This window comes from Eurosta solidaginis, chromosome 5, assembly GCF_040869045.1.
Source record: "Eurosta solidaginis isolate ZX-2024a chromosome 5, ASM4086904v1, whole genome shotgun sequence".
Classification (NCBI taxonomy): domain Eukaryota; kingdom Metazoa; phylum Arthropoda; class Insecta; order Diptera; family Tephritidae; genus Eurosta; species Eurosta solidaginis.
In genome coordinates, this window is record NC_090323.1 from 160,184,981 (window position 1) to 160,198,710 (window position 13,730).

A 13,730-nucleotide genomic window follows, 5' to 3' on the forward strand; every position below is an offset into this window, starting at 1 on the left:
TTAAAGTTTTCCTTGTTCAAAATATATGAACAAATAAACCAAAGATTTACCCTCGGGTCCCCCTCCTAAACCAGGGGTGGTATCCACAGTAGGTTTGCGCAGAACACCTCTTTACGTTGGTGGCCTACGGCCGCGCGTAGAAAGTAGTACCCTGGGTGGTTCCAACACCGGTTTGGAGACCAAAACTATATCCGCACAACACACTTATGTTCACAGTTTTTTTGGTGGGTATTTAACAACAAGCACCTGAAGAGCACAAACTTTCACCGCAAATATCTCCGGATAGAGATACAATTTTTAATTTCCGCCTTGGGTATATTGTCCGCGAGATTAATACGCGTCGTGGGACACCTCTTTCGACCTTCTTGGTAGCAGTCGACCTCGCACCTAAACTCAAAACTTTAATAAAATTTTATAAAATTGTGTTTACAAAAAAATGTAAACACGAGAAATGTCAAATGAAATGTCCCAAAATACAACACCATGTTGAACTCACATAAGTTCACAATGATGAAAAAAGCTTCATTTGGAAGATTGCCAGATGGGCGTGCTTGATATGGTGAGAATAAGGACAGGGATGGATATAGGGTGGTCAGGATTGGAATAGACAAAAGAAAGACCGTGGGAAACGGCATAAGGAAACGGTTCTTTTCAGCGGTTCGGATGGTATAAAAGGGGGTAACTGAAGGGGAACAAAGAAAAGTAAAGTATAGCAGCATATCAAGCTGAAGTGCGCGCGCCGCTTTTTTGTAAGAAAGATATCCTCGAAAAATTTGTGTGTGGTTTAAGTTTTTTAACATTCCCTGTGCGCGGAGACCCAGAAAGGGTCAGTGTAGTGCCGAGAATAACAATTCGGTAGTTTGGACATAAGACAAAGTGCCTTCGGTTCTGAACGCGGTTTCGGTCGATAATCGGGAGGGAGAAGGGCAACACAAAACCCAACTACCAGGATAGGATTCATCGCGGCAGAGAGAGGTGGAATAATTAATAAGCAGTGGGAACCGGAAGTGGCCAGTGAAGCCTTCTGGAAGCGCCAGGGAATCACATTTTTGCGAATCACAGTTTTTTTGCGCACCACGAATTTTCTACAAATCACGAATTTTTTACAAATCACAGTCTTTGCGAATCACGTATCGTACAAAAATCCAATTTTACGAAGCTACGAATTTCGACGAATTCGGCATCAAAAATTTTTAAAATACAACAATTCTTTGTGCAACTTCGACGTCAAAGTGTTGCGAGTATCAACCTTTTGAGAAAATTCAACACCATTTTTGATGCAAAGTCCCTATTCGTTCTACGTAGTCGACGTCATTTTTATACGTACTCGGCGTTATTGCGGGCAAATCCGCTACACATTCGATCGCCGATTTATTCAAAACCCTACAACAAATCTTGCATCTCGGAAAGCTGCATCCAATTGGATTTATTTGTTCGTCTCGCCATTTACCTTAACGTTGGAGCGACCTACCTCGTTATAGCACGCAGCATAAAAGTTCACCATAGTGTAATTTGTATAAAAGCTTTTTAGGTGAGATAGGAATTAATAAACAAGTCAGGGTAATCTTAAAATTGTTCTTTTTGTATCCCAAATTGTACTTGCTGTAAAAATCTGAATATCATCTGGATGTGCCTTGGCATGCGTCCGAGTCAATAGTCCGTTTTAGTCTTAAACATAATGTTCCTAGTATATCGGAAATTCTAGAAAATTGTAAGGTGTCTGTCAGTCACAACAGATACCGAAACGATTTAGACTGTTTTTTTTTGTTTTACTTTTTTTTTTATGGCAGAGGTTATGAACCCTGCATCAACAAGCCCCCCAATCCCCACATAAAGGAGCTCTTTTAGGTAGGCATTAGGGTGTGTTTTAAAACTATTCCTTTTTTCTCATAACTCCAGCTGGTTAGACAAGAGTTTGGTATTTTTTGGTGACGGAAAGACCCGGGAACATAGTCCCAAAAGAATATTGATCATAGATATTTTTATTATATACGGAATTTACATGTACATTGTGATTTTTTTTGGTTTATTATAAAATTTGTATACGTCAGGAATACAGCTTCATACGTTTATTTTTCTGCTCCTATAAATCTGTGTAAATTTATATATGTACGTTTTTTTTTTGCGAGATAAAGCAAAAAACCCAGATGTGGTAAATTCAAAGTTGCATGTATGTATGTATATGGAAGTTAAGGGTTTGAAGGAAAATATTGTTTAATTTAAACGAAGCTTGAGTCTTTGTGAGTAAGATTTTATTTCCTTCGTGTGTAGAGTTGAAGATCATGTTAATTATTAAAATACGTCATTGAACTGAAAAGAGCAGTAGTATGGCTTGCTGATTTCTTTTTGGGCGGGGTGTGAGGATGGCAGGATGAAGAGGTAAGTAGAGGTGGGTGGAGCATGGAATTAGGGTGACCGCAAAAAAATGAGGCGAGCGGTCCAAGGTTGGGTGGGCTTCTTGGGGTTTGAAGGTGTGTGGGTAAAAATGAACGAAGAGGAGATATGAATATGTGTCCGTCTGGCTCTTTGGGGGGTAGGGTTAAGGACCACCACCCATTGTTATACTGAGCTAGTAAAGGGTACCCCAAAGAGCCGAAAGTAGGTGTACGTGACAATTTTTTAACGACAGTGATCACGACTCGATGACGATCGAACAGAGTTGCCAAAAGTAAAATATTGCATGCAAATAACTAATAATAAAATTTTACTTTGGCAACTCTGATAAAATGCAACAGCGTTTTATGTATACATATTATATTAGTTTCTTTATTCACGTATGCGTATGCGTATTATATTAGTTTCTTTATTCACGCAAATGCTAAATAACATAAGAATATTCGTAGTATAAAATATACAAGTTGTATTGCCCCTCTTCATTTACTTTGATTTTAAATTAAATTCACTTCGATAATTCTTTCCGACACAATTCCTCTTTAGTACTTTGGCATATGAGCCTCTGTGGGTGCTCCATGGAGCACAACAGTGAAAGTACTTTGGAAGTACTCTCACGTATGTACTCTATAGAATACTCATAAACAAAGCAAGAGTGGGATCACCTACTCCTCTCCTAGGACATCGCAATGTTAATTGGAGCACATTTTTTGTATGAATACATATTAGATTTGGAGCAGTTCTATACTCCCAAAAGAAGTATTCCTTACATTATTTATGGAGTACTCGCGTTTTTTGAAGGGCAGCTGTTTTTATGGGCAATTTTTACGTCATTTTCCTTTAGCTCTTGTTTTTTCTCTCTTTCTTTCATTCGCTGAAGCAGTCAAGTGTGACGCTGATGGCAGATCGAAGCAATTTTGAACTCGCGAATGCACGATCATTGTAAATTTTACCAAGTTGCGCAACTAACAGCTGATCGGTGAAAATTCGCTCATTCACACGAACAGTTCTCGACTCAGTTTCAAAACAAAATTTTAGATTATTTAACTCAAATTTTAAAGTGAGATAGTCTTTACGAATTTATGTACATAGAATATATAAGGCGTTTTTGTTGTTATTAAAACAGTAGTTTTATTTTTATTAAAGCTTTTATCAATTTTTTTTTTAATTTTGAAAAAACTCCGAACACCATTCCTTCATTTTATGACATTCGACTGCCTAGTCCACTGCCTTCCACTCTATTCGCAACATAACCTCTGTTTAAGTTGCCAAACTATATAGTAAACAATGTGCACGATCTTCCGTGTGTGTTTTGTGGTATATACCAGTATCGCTCCCATTGTAAACTTTACCAAGTAGCGCAACTAACAGCTGATCGCTCAAAATTTGCACACACACACAAACATCACTAATGGCCATATTACGGAAATCTTAGGGAAATTGAAGTTAAATTTTTAAACAGACATAAAATGTTATAATTTTAGAATATATAGCATCTAGCACACCTTAATTGCAGTAATTGAAAGAAAATGTTAGCTTATACTCAAGTATTTAATTATTTTTTCGAAATTTATCTTTAATATTGAGCAATGATTGATCCAATGCAACTCTGGTCTTCCTACTGTTCTTCATTCCACTCCATTCGAGTGCCTATTTTCACGGCCTGCGAGTGCCTTCCACTCTATTCGCAACATAACCTCGAATTAAGCTGCCAAACTATATAGTAAACAATGGTAAACAATGATCGCTTCATCTCTATCCGAATGTGCAATTTCATCGCAGAATTGATTTAGGCGCATTATTGTACAATAAAATACAAAAATATATGATAAATAATTACCGGAAATATTTGTTTTAAACAAAATGAGGAAACTAAATAAAAAAGAAGAAAGGGCCTTCATTATAGATTGTCTGAAAGTCTATAAATCCTTGCCGTCATTGTGGGATGTTAAGTCGCCAGAATATCGCAATAAAAAGAAAAAAGATGAAGGATATTGTAAATTAGTAGCGAAATTCCGTGAGAAATATCCGAATATAAATCGGAAGCAGGTGACTCAAAAAATAAATACGTTAAGAACCAACTATCGCAAAGAATTGAGGGATATGTCAATAAAGGGGCGGCCCAATTCTACGTTATGGTACTTTTATGAAATGAAATTTTTACAAGACGTGATGGGTGCAAAGGAAACGTCGGTAACTTGAATCATTTGTACATATATCTGTCATATCAAAATTATGATGCTTGTTTTTTCTATTGCAATAGAGTCTGCAATTTCTGAGCGACAACGAGGAACACCTTAATATAGAAATCATAAATGAGTGTTCATCATCATCAGAACCTGACACAACGTCTAAAATAGACAAAAGCGAACCAATAGTGTTACCAAGCGTTGTAGTGAATCCCACAACCACCACTATCGCCACCGCCACCACAAAATCAAGTACTATATTAGGAGAATATTACCTTAAATTGGCAGAAACATGGGCAATGGAATTACAAAAGTTGGCGCCTGACCAACAGATTTATGCCAAAAAAGCCATTAATGATATAATATACGAAGGGCAATTGGGTAATTTGCATCGTGATTGTTTACAAATTTATCCACCATAAGAAATAAAAGAAAAGCATTGTGTAATGTATATATACATTTTCTTAAGTTTATAAATTAATATTTTCATTCGAATTCATTGTAGGTAAAAGTTAAATATATTTCATTACATATTTTGATTAGTTTTGTTGCCGCTCTTCACTCTGGTATATCACCGCCCGGCACTAGCTGAAACCATTAAACAGCCATATATTAACTTCACATATTTGATAGAGCAAATTATCATTGATTTACCATGGTTATGTTATTGCCATTGAGTAGTATTTGATCAAGTTTTGTTATACGTCGACCTTCCGGCGTATTTTCATATTCAGTCACATCATCCAGCAGCATGTTCACGAAATCATCAAATCCTAGTAATGTACCAACCATCTCTTTGTCGTTCTTCATTATTATGTGTATACGTGATCCAATGCATTTGTCCACTAGTTCTGGAAGGTGCCACATAAAATTTCTATGAATAAATCGAAATGGTCACAGTAAACCAATACTTACCCAGTGGTAGCAATGTGGAGACGTTCGATGGTGGTGGTACAGCTGTCATTTTTTATGAGTTACCTGTGAGAAACCTATTTTAAACTTGGCTGCAACGTATATTCCTTTATTTTAGCAAATTATTTGAAAATTTATAAGAAAATCCGACAAAGATCAACAAAATGCAGATTCTGCTTCTTCTACTGTCAGCTGTGCCGGCAAAAAAAGGTTGCCATTAGATTACCAGAACTTTTTCTGAAAGAACTACTTACCCTACAAGAAAACTGATATTACATTAGCTATCATCCGGTGGCAAAATCCTGAGCCAAATAAATAATTTTGCATGTAAATGCAACAACAACGATTTGAGCCAGATAAATCCAGATAGAAATCTGGTTCAATTTGTGAGCCAGATAATTTTTTAATTACTTCTTTTTAGGTTGGCAACGTGGCCTTTAATATACCTACTTTTTCAAAACAAGATGTCGCTGCGTAGCCTTTCGCTGTATGAGTTAAATGAAAAACAGCGGCGACATCTGCCTATCACATTTTACGTGTGCGAAAATTTCACGACATCTGCTTCTCAAGTCTCAATGATCCAGAGCATTCCCGTGAGAATTGAGCGTGAGCCGGAGCTGTAAAACTCACTGAAAGACGGCAATTGACAGTGCTGATGTAAACATTAGCTGTGCTTTTTAAAGGGCCAATTAATTTTGACTTATCCATAACCAGATAAAACAGGTGATCGAACCAACCATATGGAAATCTATGTAATCAATTAATGGTGCCATACCATAACGCTAAAGCCATAATCATCCCTGCTAACCAGAGCTGACGGAAACTCCAACCCATTAACAGAATAGTTGGACAACACTAATACACTCGCATACATTTTTCCTTTTATTCGTATGGAAAACCATGGTGTGTATGTGTATGCATACACGTATACACAATGTTTACATCAGGTTTGTCATGTCGCTTCTAACAACCTGATGGAAACTTTTCTTTACGCTGTGATGTAAATTTCGATCAGCCATATCTGTCAATTGATGCCTCAAATGACTGACAGCTGTCTAGCAGGGATATCATAGCCAACCAATTGGTTTTTGGTTTCTCGCCATATACATAACCTAAAAATATTTGAGTTTGTAATTTCTACCTTCGATGGTTATTAAAACAGCAGAAACGTCTGGATTAATTATCTTAATACTTTATTCTTCAGTCATCAATCCAATAATGAACCGGAAGTCCACTATCTTCTCTTTTCTTCCTTTACAGTGATGTACTTTTGCTTATTCTATTAATTAGTTAACATGGTTGCATTTATGATCTTACAACTCGGCCAGCCTGGGGCCCTATTCAGTAACAATGAGTTTTGAAATGTACATTTTTCTTTAATACAAATTATATGAAGAAAAAGTGTACATTTTAAAACTCACAGTTACTGAATAGGGCCCCTGAAACTGTCGAGGTCGATACATTATAACTTAATTTCTATCTTCACTATCGTACATTTTGTTATGGTTACGCATTTACAGTGGAAGCAGTAAGGAAGGCGGTCGGCAAGATGTTGTGGTGCACAGTGGCTAGTCAAAGTCGGCTGGGGCGGGTCCTTGCCAACCTTACTGTTCCTGCGCCATAATCAGAAAAAAATGTCATATCATGCCTATCAAAACTAAGAGCTGTCAAATTCAAATAAAAAAAAAAAACCGACAGAAGCGCAGAGACCGACTCAAAACGCTTATCAATACAAAATAAAGATGTCACGGACAGACCGTTAACATTCAAAAATTTAAATTCAAATTCAAAAAAAAAAAAAGACTGACGCAAAAAGAATTACCGAACCGGACATGGTCGGTTACTAACGCTGAAAATCAAAATCAAAAAAAAAAAAAAACTGCTGAAAAATTAAAAGAAAACAAAAGGGAAATAAACAAAGAGGGCCAAATATATATAGGGGGCGCCGCGGGTGGTGTTGCGACGCCCGGGGCTTTGCCCACCCTCAAAAACCATGGCCACCGACGTACCTAAATTTCGGTGGCCCCTTACCTGTAAACCCTACGTGCCTTCTAAATGAACAAGAACACCAGCATTCCCATTTTATTTACAAATTTTATTTAGTATTCATTACGTAAGTAAAACTAAGATGAACAAAGGTTATTAAGAGAAAAAGTGCTCGGCATGGGCTATAAGGGCAAAACCAAATTGCTTATATGCGCCGTTCATAAATGGCTTCCCAGTCCACCGAAGTAAAATACTACAAGCAAGTGCTGGCAATGGAACGCGTCTCGGACGAATTCGAAAAGTTAGGAGTTTAAAGAATTCACAACTACGAATACTGCAAGTTGCGCAGAAGAAAAAGAAAAGAAATGCAGGTTTCGGCTAAAGCCAAAATTTTCTAAATTTCGAAATTGCGATTAATTTAGGGAAATTTTATAAAGTGGTGGTTGATTATGAGCCTGGCGAACCACTTTTCAAATATAATCTGGCCTTGACCTTAAAACCCACGGTTCACGGTTTGTTTTAATCTGTTCAATTTTTTTGGCAAACCTTTTCTTCATCATTTTGGCAAGGTTTTACTATTTTTAGCAATCACAAAGAAAAAAAATCTTAAATGGAGCTTTTATTAGAGCACAAGTTCATAGAATGTACTTGAACAAGGCCCTTATAATTCTGTGCAATCGTTATCCAATGCTACCAACTTAAAAGTAAAGAAAGTAGTATTAGAAAAAAAAAAACATTTCCTTTTGAAGGAAAGGTTGCTAGTTCCATAATTTTAGGACGTTTGCCTTTTTCGCTCTTATTCCCTAAGTTAGATTAATTGGAAAAGGGTTACAATTATTTTCCAATTTCCCAGCTTACAACTAACAAATTCCTGAAAGGATATAAAAAAAGTTTTTGAAAGAAATCCGCCTTTGATAAGTTCTTTCAACGAGGTAATTCAAAAGTTTTCCAAAAGTCTATCAATATGTCAAACTAATATAAGATATAAGTTGAAATTTTACGCCATACTTTAACTCCTACAGTCAGTGCCGTAGGAATTTAATTGTTTTATTGGTTGGTTTTTCTTTTCCATTTACCATTGTGGTCAAGGTAAAGTAGGACGTAAAGTTTTATCTGTCATCAGACTGAATTCTATACCTTATTGGCTGTGCTTGTTGTAGCTATGTATTTTAATTTTAATCTTATTTTATTTTAATTTGATTTAGATTAATCGTAAACCTTACTTTTCTTTTATATCTATTATTTTATAATCTCTACTATTTTATTAAACCTCATTTTATTATAGTTCATTTATTTTTGGTACATTTAGTTAAATTTTTATTGTAATTGATTTGATCTAATTTTATTTTAGTTTATTTCATTTTGTATTTTTATTATTAATATTTATAATCTTTATTATTTTATTAAGTTTTATTTTATTGTATTTTACTTTCTTATAGTTTATTTTATTTTCGGTAATTTTAGTGTAATTTTAATGTAGTTCATTTTACCTATGCTTATAGATGTGTCTATATATTTGTATAGACATATATATATTGTGCCAAAGAAAACTTAAATTATTGTCTTATTCTTTCTTTTGGTTACCAATTTATTTTAGGTCCACCTTATTTTAATTTTGTTTAAGCTTTACTTTTCTTAAGTTCTATTAAGTATCGTTTGCCCTATTCTAAATTTGTGAAACTTTAGCTTTCTACTCTAATTTCCCCTTTTGTTTGTGTTTATTTAAATTTAATTAACTTCTTATTTCGAATCTTATATTTCTGTCTCTAAAATTTTCTTTCCTTGTTTATTTAATTAAGTTTGAATTATTTTCTCATTTAAAATCCATCTTAAATCGTATTTAATTAAGTTTAATTATGTTCCTATCTCAAATCCATTTAAAATTCTTGTTTCTAACTTTAAATTTTCCTTTCCTGTTCCTATTCAAACAAGTTAATTTATTTTACCAGTTAAAATCTATTTTAAATCTTAGTTTCTAATTCTAATTTTTTTCTATTTAAGTTTTACCAAATTAACGCTTGTTTTATCTTTTATTACTATTATCATTTTGCAGATGTTCGTTAAGTAACTTATACATAGCAAGTAATTACAAATTAAATTTATAGGTATTTGATGTACGTATATATGTATATACTAGCTAGACAAAATAGTGGAAAGGCGCATTTTATCAAAATCATTATTACACTTTTTTGTTGAACACTTTATATGTATGTATGTATGTATGTATCGTAAATATACCCCTTGAGACGATAACCTTAATAGGAGGTTCTTACAAAATTTTCTCAAACAATAATTATTTAGTATTCAACAGCTTTTAAACAAAGATGACAGCGCAAACTCAAACCTTTATTGATTTGCGTATTTTTCGTTTGTGTGGAAGTGCATTTGAGTAATTGCAACTACAATACAACATTGAGTAAAGAAATAAATCTTATTAAGACAAAAAAAAAAAAAAAAAAGTAAAATTTTAGAAGCATTTACAGAAAAACTGTTTCAAAAACACCTACTTTAAGAAATATTTTAAAATTTCATTTAATCGAATAGTAACTTTCTTTATATATACAGGATTTACAGATGTCGCCCACATCATCAGTATCAACGTCTTATTATGAGTCAGAAGTTGAGTTAGAACTTCTCTTTTCAATTTATTTAATTAATTATTGTAAGTGGTCTTTGGACGTTATGAAGATATATCCATGTGGGTACAACAAATTCATCTCCTTTTGCCAGTTATTAGGAATTATTTTTCTTCCTTTTGTTAATAAAGTCGCGTTTCGATGCAACAAAACAATATTCTAACGATTCCTCGAAAACTCAGAGCGATTTCGATAAGGAACTAACTTCAAAACTTCAAGAAGGTATAATTTAATATTTCGCTTTTGTAAATTTGAAAAAGAATTAATAAATTTTAAAAGACGCACTTTATAAAACATGTGTGTATTGTATCACTTCCTATGCTGGCTTAGGCCTAACTGAATTAGACAATATAAAGACCAGGGCAAAACAAAGTTTGTAGAGTTTCTTTTTTTTCTGAAAATGTTTTCCGTATCCGGAACGAACTCACCGCTTTCGTGCTGGTCTTGATGTCACGGCTGGTCTGATGGTTGCTGTTGCCACAGTCGATGCTACAGCAGGCCTATGGATGGGGCCCTGCTGTTGTTGTCTTTGCCAGTGGTTGGGGGTTGTTGGCGCTGTTGGATGACTCCGTCGATGATGATAGCACGCTGGTGGTTGTTGCGCTCGAAGATGGCGCCGTCGAGTAGGGTAGCGTGCGCTGATGGTTGTCGCGCTCGAAGATACGCGTCAAATATGGTAGCGTGCGCGCGGAGGCGCGCCGATGGAGGTGGCGGGCACTGACAAGGGTGGTTGGCGCAGTGGGTGGTGGTTGCCCTCGTGGGGTTGTTGGCGCCACGCTAATGGTTGCGCGCGGTTTCTAGTGGCCGTGCACGGTTTTGCACGCAAGGTGGGCCCGACTGGTGTTTCATTGGCGCTATAGCGGTTGGTAGCGGGTTTGGTTGCTATACTGGGAAAAGCTGCCACACTTGTGCGTTGCTTGTAAAATGTCAAATCGTTTTATGTGGTGGGACTGCGTAGAATTTATTATATCAACTTTCCAATCAATTACAGTGCGCTTCTTATTTGCCCCGGCCTCCTCTTTTTACATATATAAAAACGCTCATACAAATCACCAATTTGTCCTTGCGTAACAAACCAAAATATGTAACCAAGCCCGGTTGCGTGCAGAGTCTGGACGATTAAGGATTTTATGTGGGACCCACTCCCTTGCCAGTGAATAACACACTCGAGCCAAATTCGGGGCTATAAAATTATGGCCGCAATACAAAAATGCAAAAAAACTATCCCCAATGACTTGTACTGCTCTTCTCGATTTTTTCTCCCAGGAAACTCGTGACAATTTTCGCTAGTGATCGCAGATCTGTTTTTTTCCTTGTTTTCGATACTTTTGTATCGCAACTTTCGCCCCATCACCAGTCACTAGGTGTGTTCGCACGAAAACGCTCCCAAGTGGACCGTAACCGTAGACTATAACAGCAGACCGTAACAATTTCTTAATCTAATACCTAATCTAAATCTAATACCTAATCTAATACAATTCGCTTTTTGTTAAGCGCCAAATACACGACACGAACATTTCCGCGAACATTCCGCAATCTTGTTCGCAGCTTTGGCCATACACCATACGAACTTTTGGCCGAACATTAGTTCTCTTTCAGACAGCGATGAATACGGACAACAATTGTGCTGCAGCAATATTGCTCGCTGTGGCAATTAAGCGTAAACAAAATTTATACATTTCAATAAATTCACTCAGAAATTTTTTATTGTCCATTTCACTTTTCCGCTCACGTTCCGTTCAGGAATTACTACGATTATGAGCTATTTCGCCATACACGCACGAACAGTTCGAGCAAATGTTCGCCCAAAATTAAAATATTTTGATTTTTGGCGAACATTTGCGCGAACTGGCAAACACCACCATACACGACAGAAAAGGTCGCAGAAACATGACATAACGGGAATGTTCGCGGAAATGTTCGTGTCGTGTATTTGGCGCTTTAGTGTTGGGAACTATCGAATGAATTCAACTATCGATAGTTAGTTACTGGATGATTTTAACTATCGAACGAATTTTTTCAGTCATTCATTCATTCATTTGATTTGTTCTTTAGCTTGCCAGAAGCCAAAATAACAATTTCTGGATTGTTTTAGTTACCCCTCGGGGTAGCTAAAGAACAAACCTATATAAGACAAAAACCGTCGTGTTCCAATGAAACGTGATCTAGATACGGCTAGAGATTTAACATGCAAATGCGACAACAATGTGTACCATATGGATCAATTTGCTGTTGCATTTGTATGTTAAATTTCTATCCGTATCTGGATCACGCTACATTGGAACGTAACAAAAACGTTAAATATGACTAAAGCTGGAGTCATTGGTGCCGTTTGTCGTATCGCTGTATCCGTATCTCTAACGTAATCAGCTGTTTATCGTTACGACGGTAAACCAAAACCCAATTGGTTGGCTACGATACGGTTACGACTTTAGCGGCACCAATAATCGATTGCATTGATCCAGCTTAAAGCTGCAGACATTGGTGCTTTATCGGTAACCGTATCGGTAACCTTTTAACAGCTGATTCGACCAACCTTATGGGAATTCAATTTAAATGCCTTTGTTACATGTTATGCAAAGCGCATGAATGATATGCAAATGACCTTGGTTCGCAACTCACTGAGTTTTTTTGGTCTCCCCCAAACCTGTGGGGAGATTTTATGCCTCTACAACAACAACAACAGGAAAGAAGGTTACTTAAAATGGATTTTTATCTGTATTATTCAAATCTGTTTCAGAGGCATTATTGATTGCCTTAACTTATACATAAGCTACTGTTTTTTTTCAAAATTCAGGTCACGTTTAATTAATATAAAAATTGCACATTAAATTTCACTTATAAAAGAAACATAAAAGAAATATTTCAAGCACTTAAATACTAAAAGTCGCTATAGTTGTTCTAGCCAAAATTGGATAGTGCATGAGGGGCTATTTTAAAATTTCGCCGCAGAGATGGCAACTGATTGTGTTACTAAACCCCTAAAAAATTGATTGTAAAGTAAATAATGCAAGTATGTACATCGAGTTGACATGAAAAATACCTTCAATGTTTAAATTGCTGTTCAAAAATATTATCATATCTAGTTTATCTCCTTTAAGTCGGTTTCTCCTGTCTTTAATTATTTGCCCTGCTTTCGAGAAAACTCGTTCTGACGGAACCGATGTTGCGGGTATACATAAATATTTTTTCGTAAGCATATATAGTTCCGGAAATGTTGACTGGCTACGATTCCAATAGTCTAGGGGATTATTTGAGCGATCAATAAAATTTTGCCTTAGATATTGCTCCAACTGAATATTTGCATTGACATTGGGCGCGTTTTGACAAATTGTTTTTGCTTCAGCAACTCTTTCATCGAGAAGGTCCCAGAGAGATACTTCGCTTTTATCGACCGATACTTCTCTTGGGGTGTTGGTAGAAACACTTGTGTTTTGTTGCCGTATTAGGGAAGTTACTTCTTCCACTAGCCATTTTGTTATATTATTTGCATTAATTTCATTACCGAACGCAATTTTTTTAAACCTAGGATCTAGGAATGTTGATTTGGCGTACATTTTGTCAGACTCCAACTGCCCTAATCGTCTCCAAACTACCTATAACAATCTGCTCTTCA

The 13,730-nt window shown here is 36.0% G+C and overlaps 2 protein-coding genes across 2 annotated transcripts; one reads left to right on the plus strand and one right to left on the minus strand.

Annotated features, from left to right (window-relative positions):
• The first annotated feature begins 4,116 nt into the window (after positions 1–4,116).
• LOC137253134 (uncharacterized) lies at positions 4,117–5,119 on the plus strand. Its single transcript, XM_067789575.1, has 2 exons — positions 4,117–4,584; positions 4,655–5,119. The coding sequence occupies exons 1-2, from the start codon at positions 4,255–4,257 to the stop codon at positions 5,000–5,002; spliced, it is 678 nt and encodes a 225-aa protein (XP_067645676.1). The 5' UTR covers positions 4,117–4,254; the 3' UTR covers positions 5,003–5,119.
• LOC137253135 (U6 snRNA-associated Sm-like protein LSm5) lies at positions 5,020–5,717 on the minus strand. The gene is made up of 3 exons (XM_067789576.1): positions 5,496–5,717; positions 5,235–5,431; positions 5,020–5,168 (listed from the first exon to the last, which is right to left on the minus strand). The coding sequence occupies exons 1-3, from the start codon at positions 5,542–5,544 to the stop codon at positions 5,139–5,141; spliced, it is 276 nt and encodes a 91-aa protein (XP_067645677.1). The 5' UTR covers positions 5,545–5,717; the 3' UTR covers positions 5,020–5,138.
• Positions 5,718–13,730: the final 8,013 nt, after the last annotated feature.

Bases quoted from the DNA above. Each gene is read 5' to 3' on its own strand.
- LOC137253134 (XM_067789575.1), top strand. From the start codon at position 4,255: ATGAGGAAACTAAATAAAAAAGAAGAAAGGGCCTTCATTATAGATTGT. The intron at 4,585-4,654 runs GTAACTTGAATC...CTATTGCAATAG, and splicing joins TGGGTGCAAAGGAAACGTCG to AGTCTGCAATTTCTGAGCGA.
- LOC137253135 (XM_067789576.1), bottom strand. From the start codon at position 5,544: ATGACAGCTGTACCACCACCATCGAACGTCTCCACATTGCTACCACTG. The intron at 5,432-5,495 runs GTAAGTATTGGT...GGCACCTTCCAG, and splicing joins CTCCACATTGCTACCACTGG to AACTAGTGGACAAATGCATT. The intron at 5,169-5,234 runs GTAAATCAATGA...TAATGGTTTCAG, and splicing joins ATGGCAATAACATAACCATG to CTAGTGCCGGGCGGTGATAT.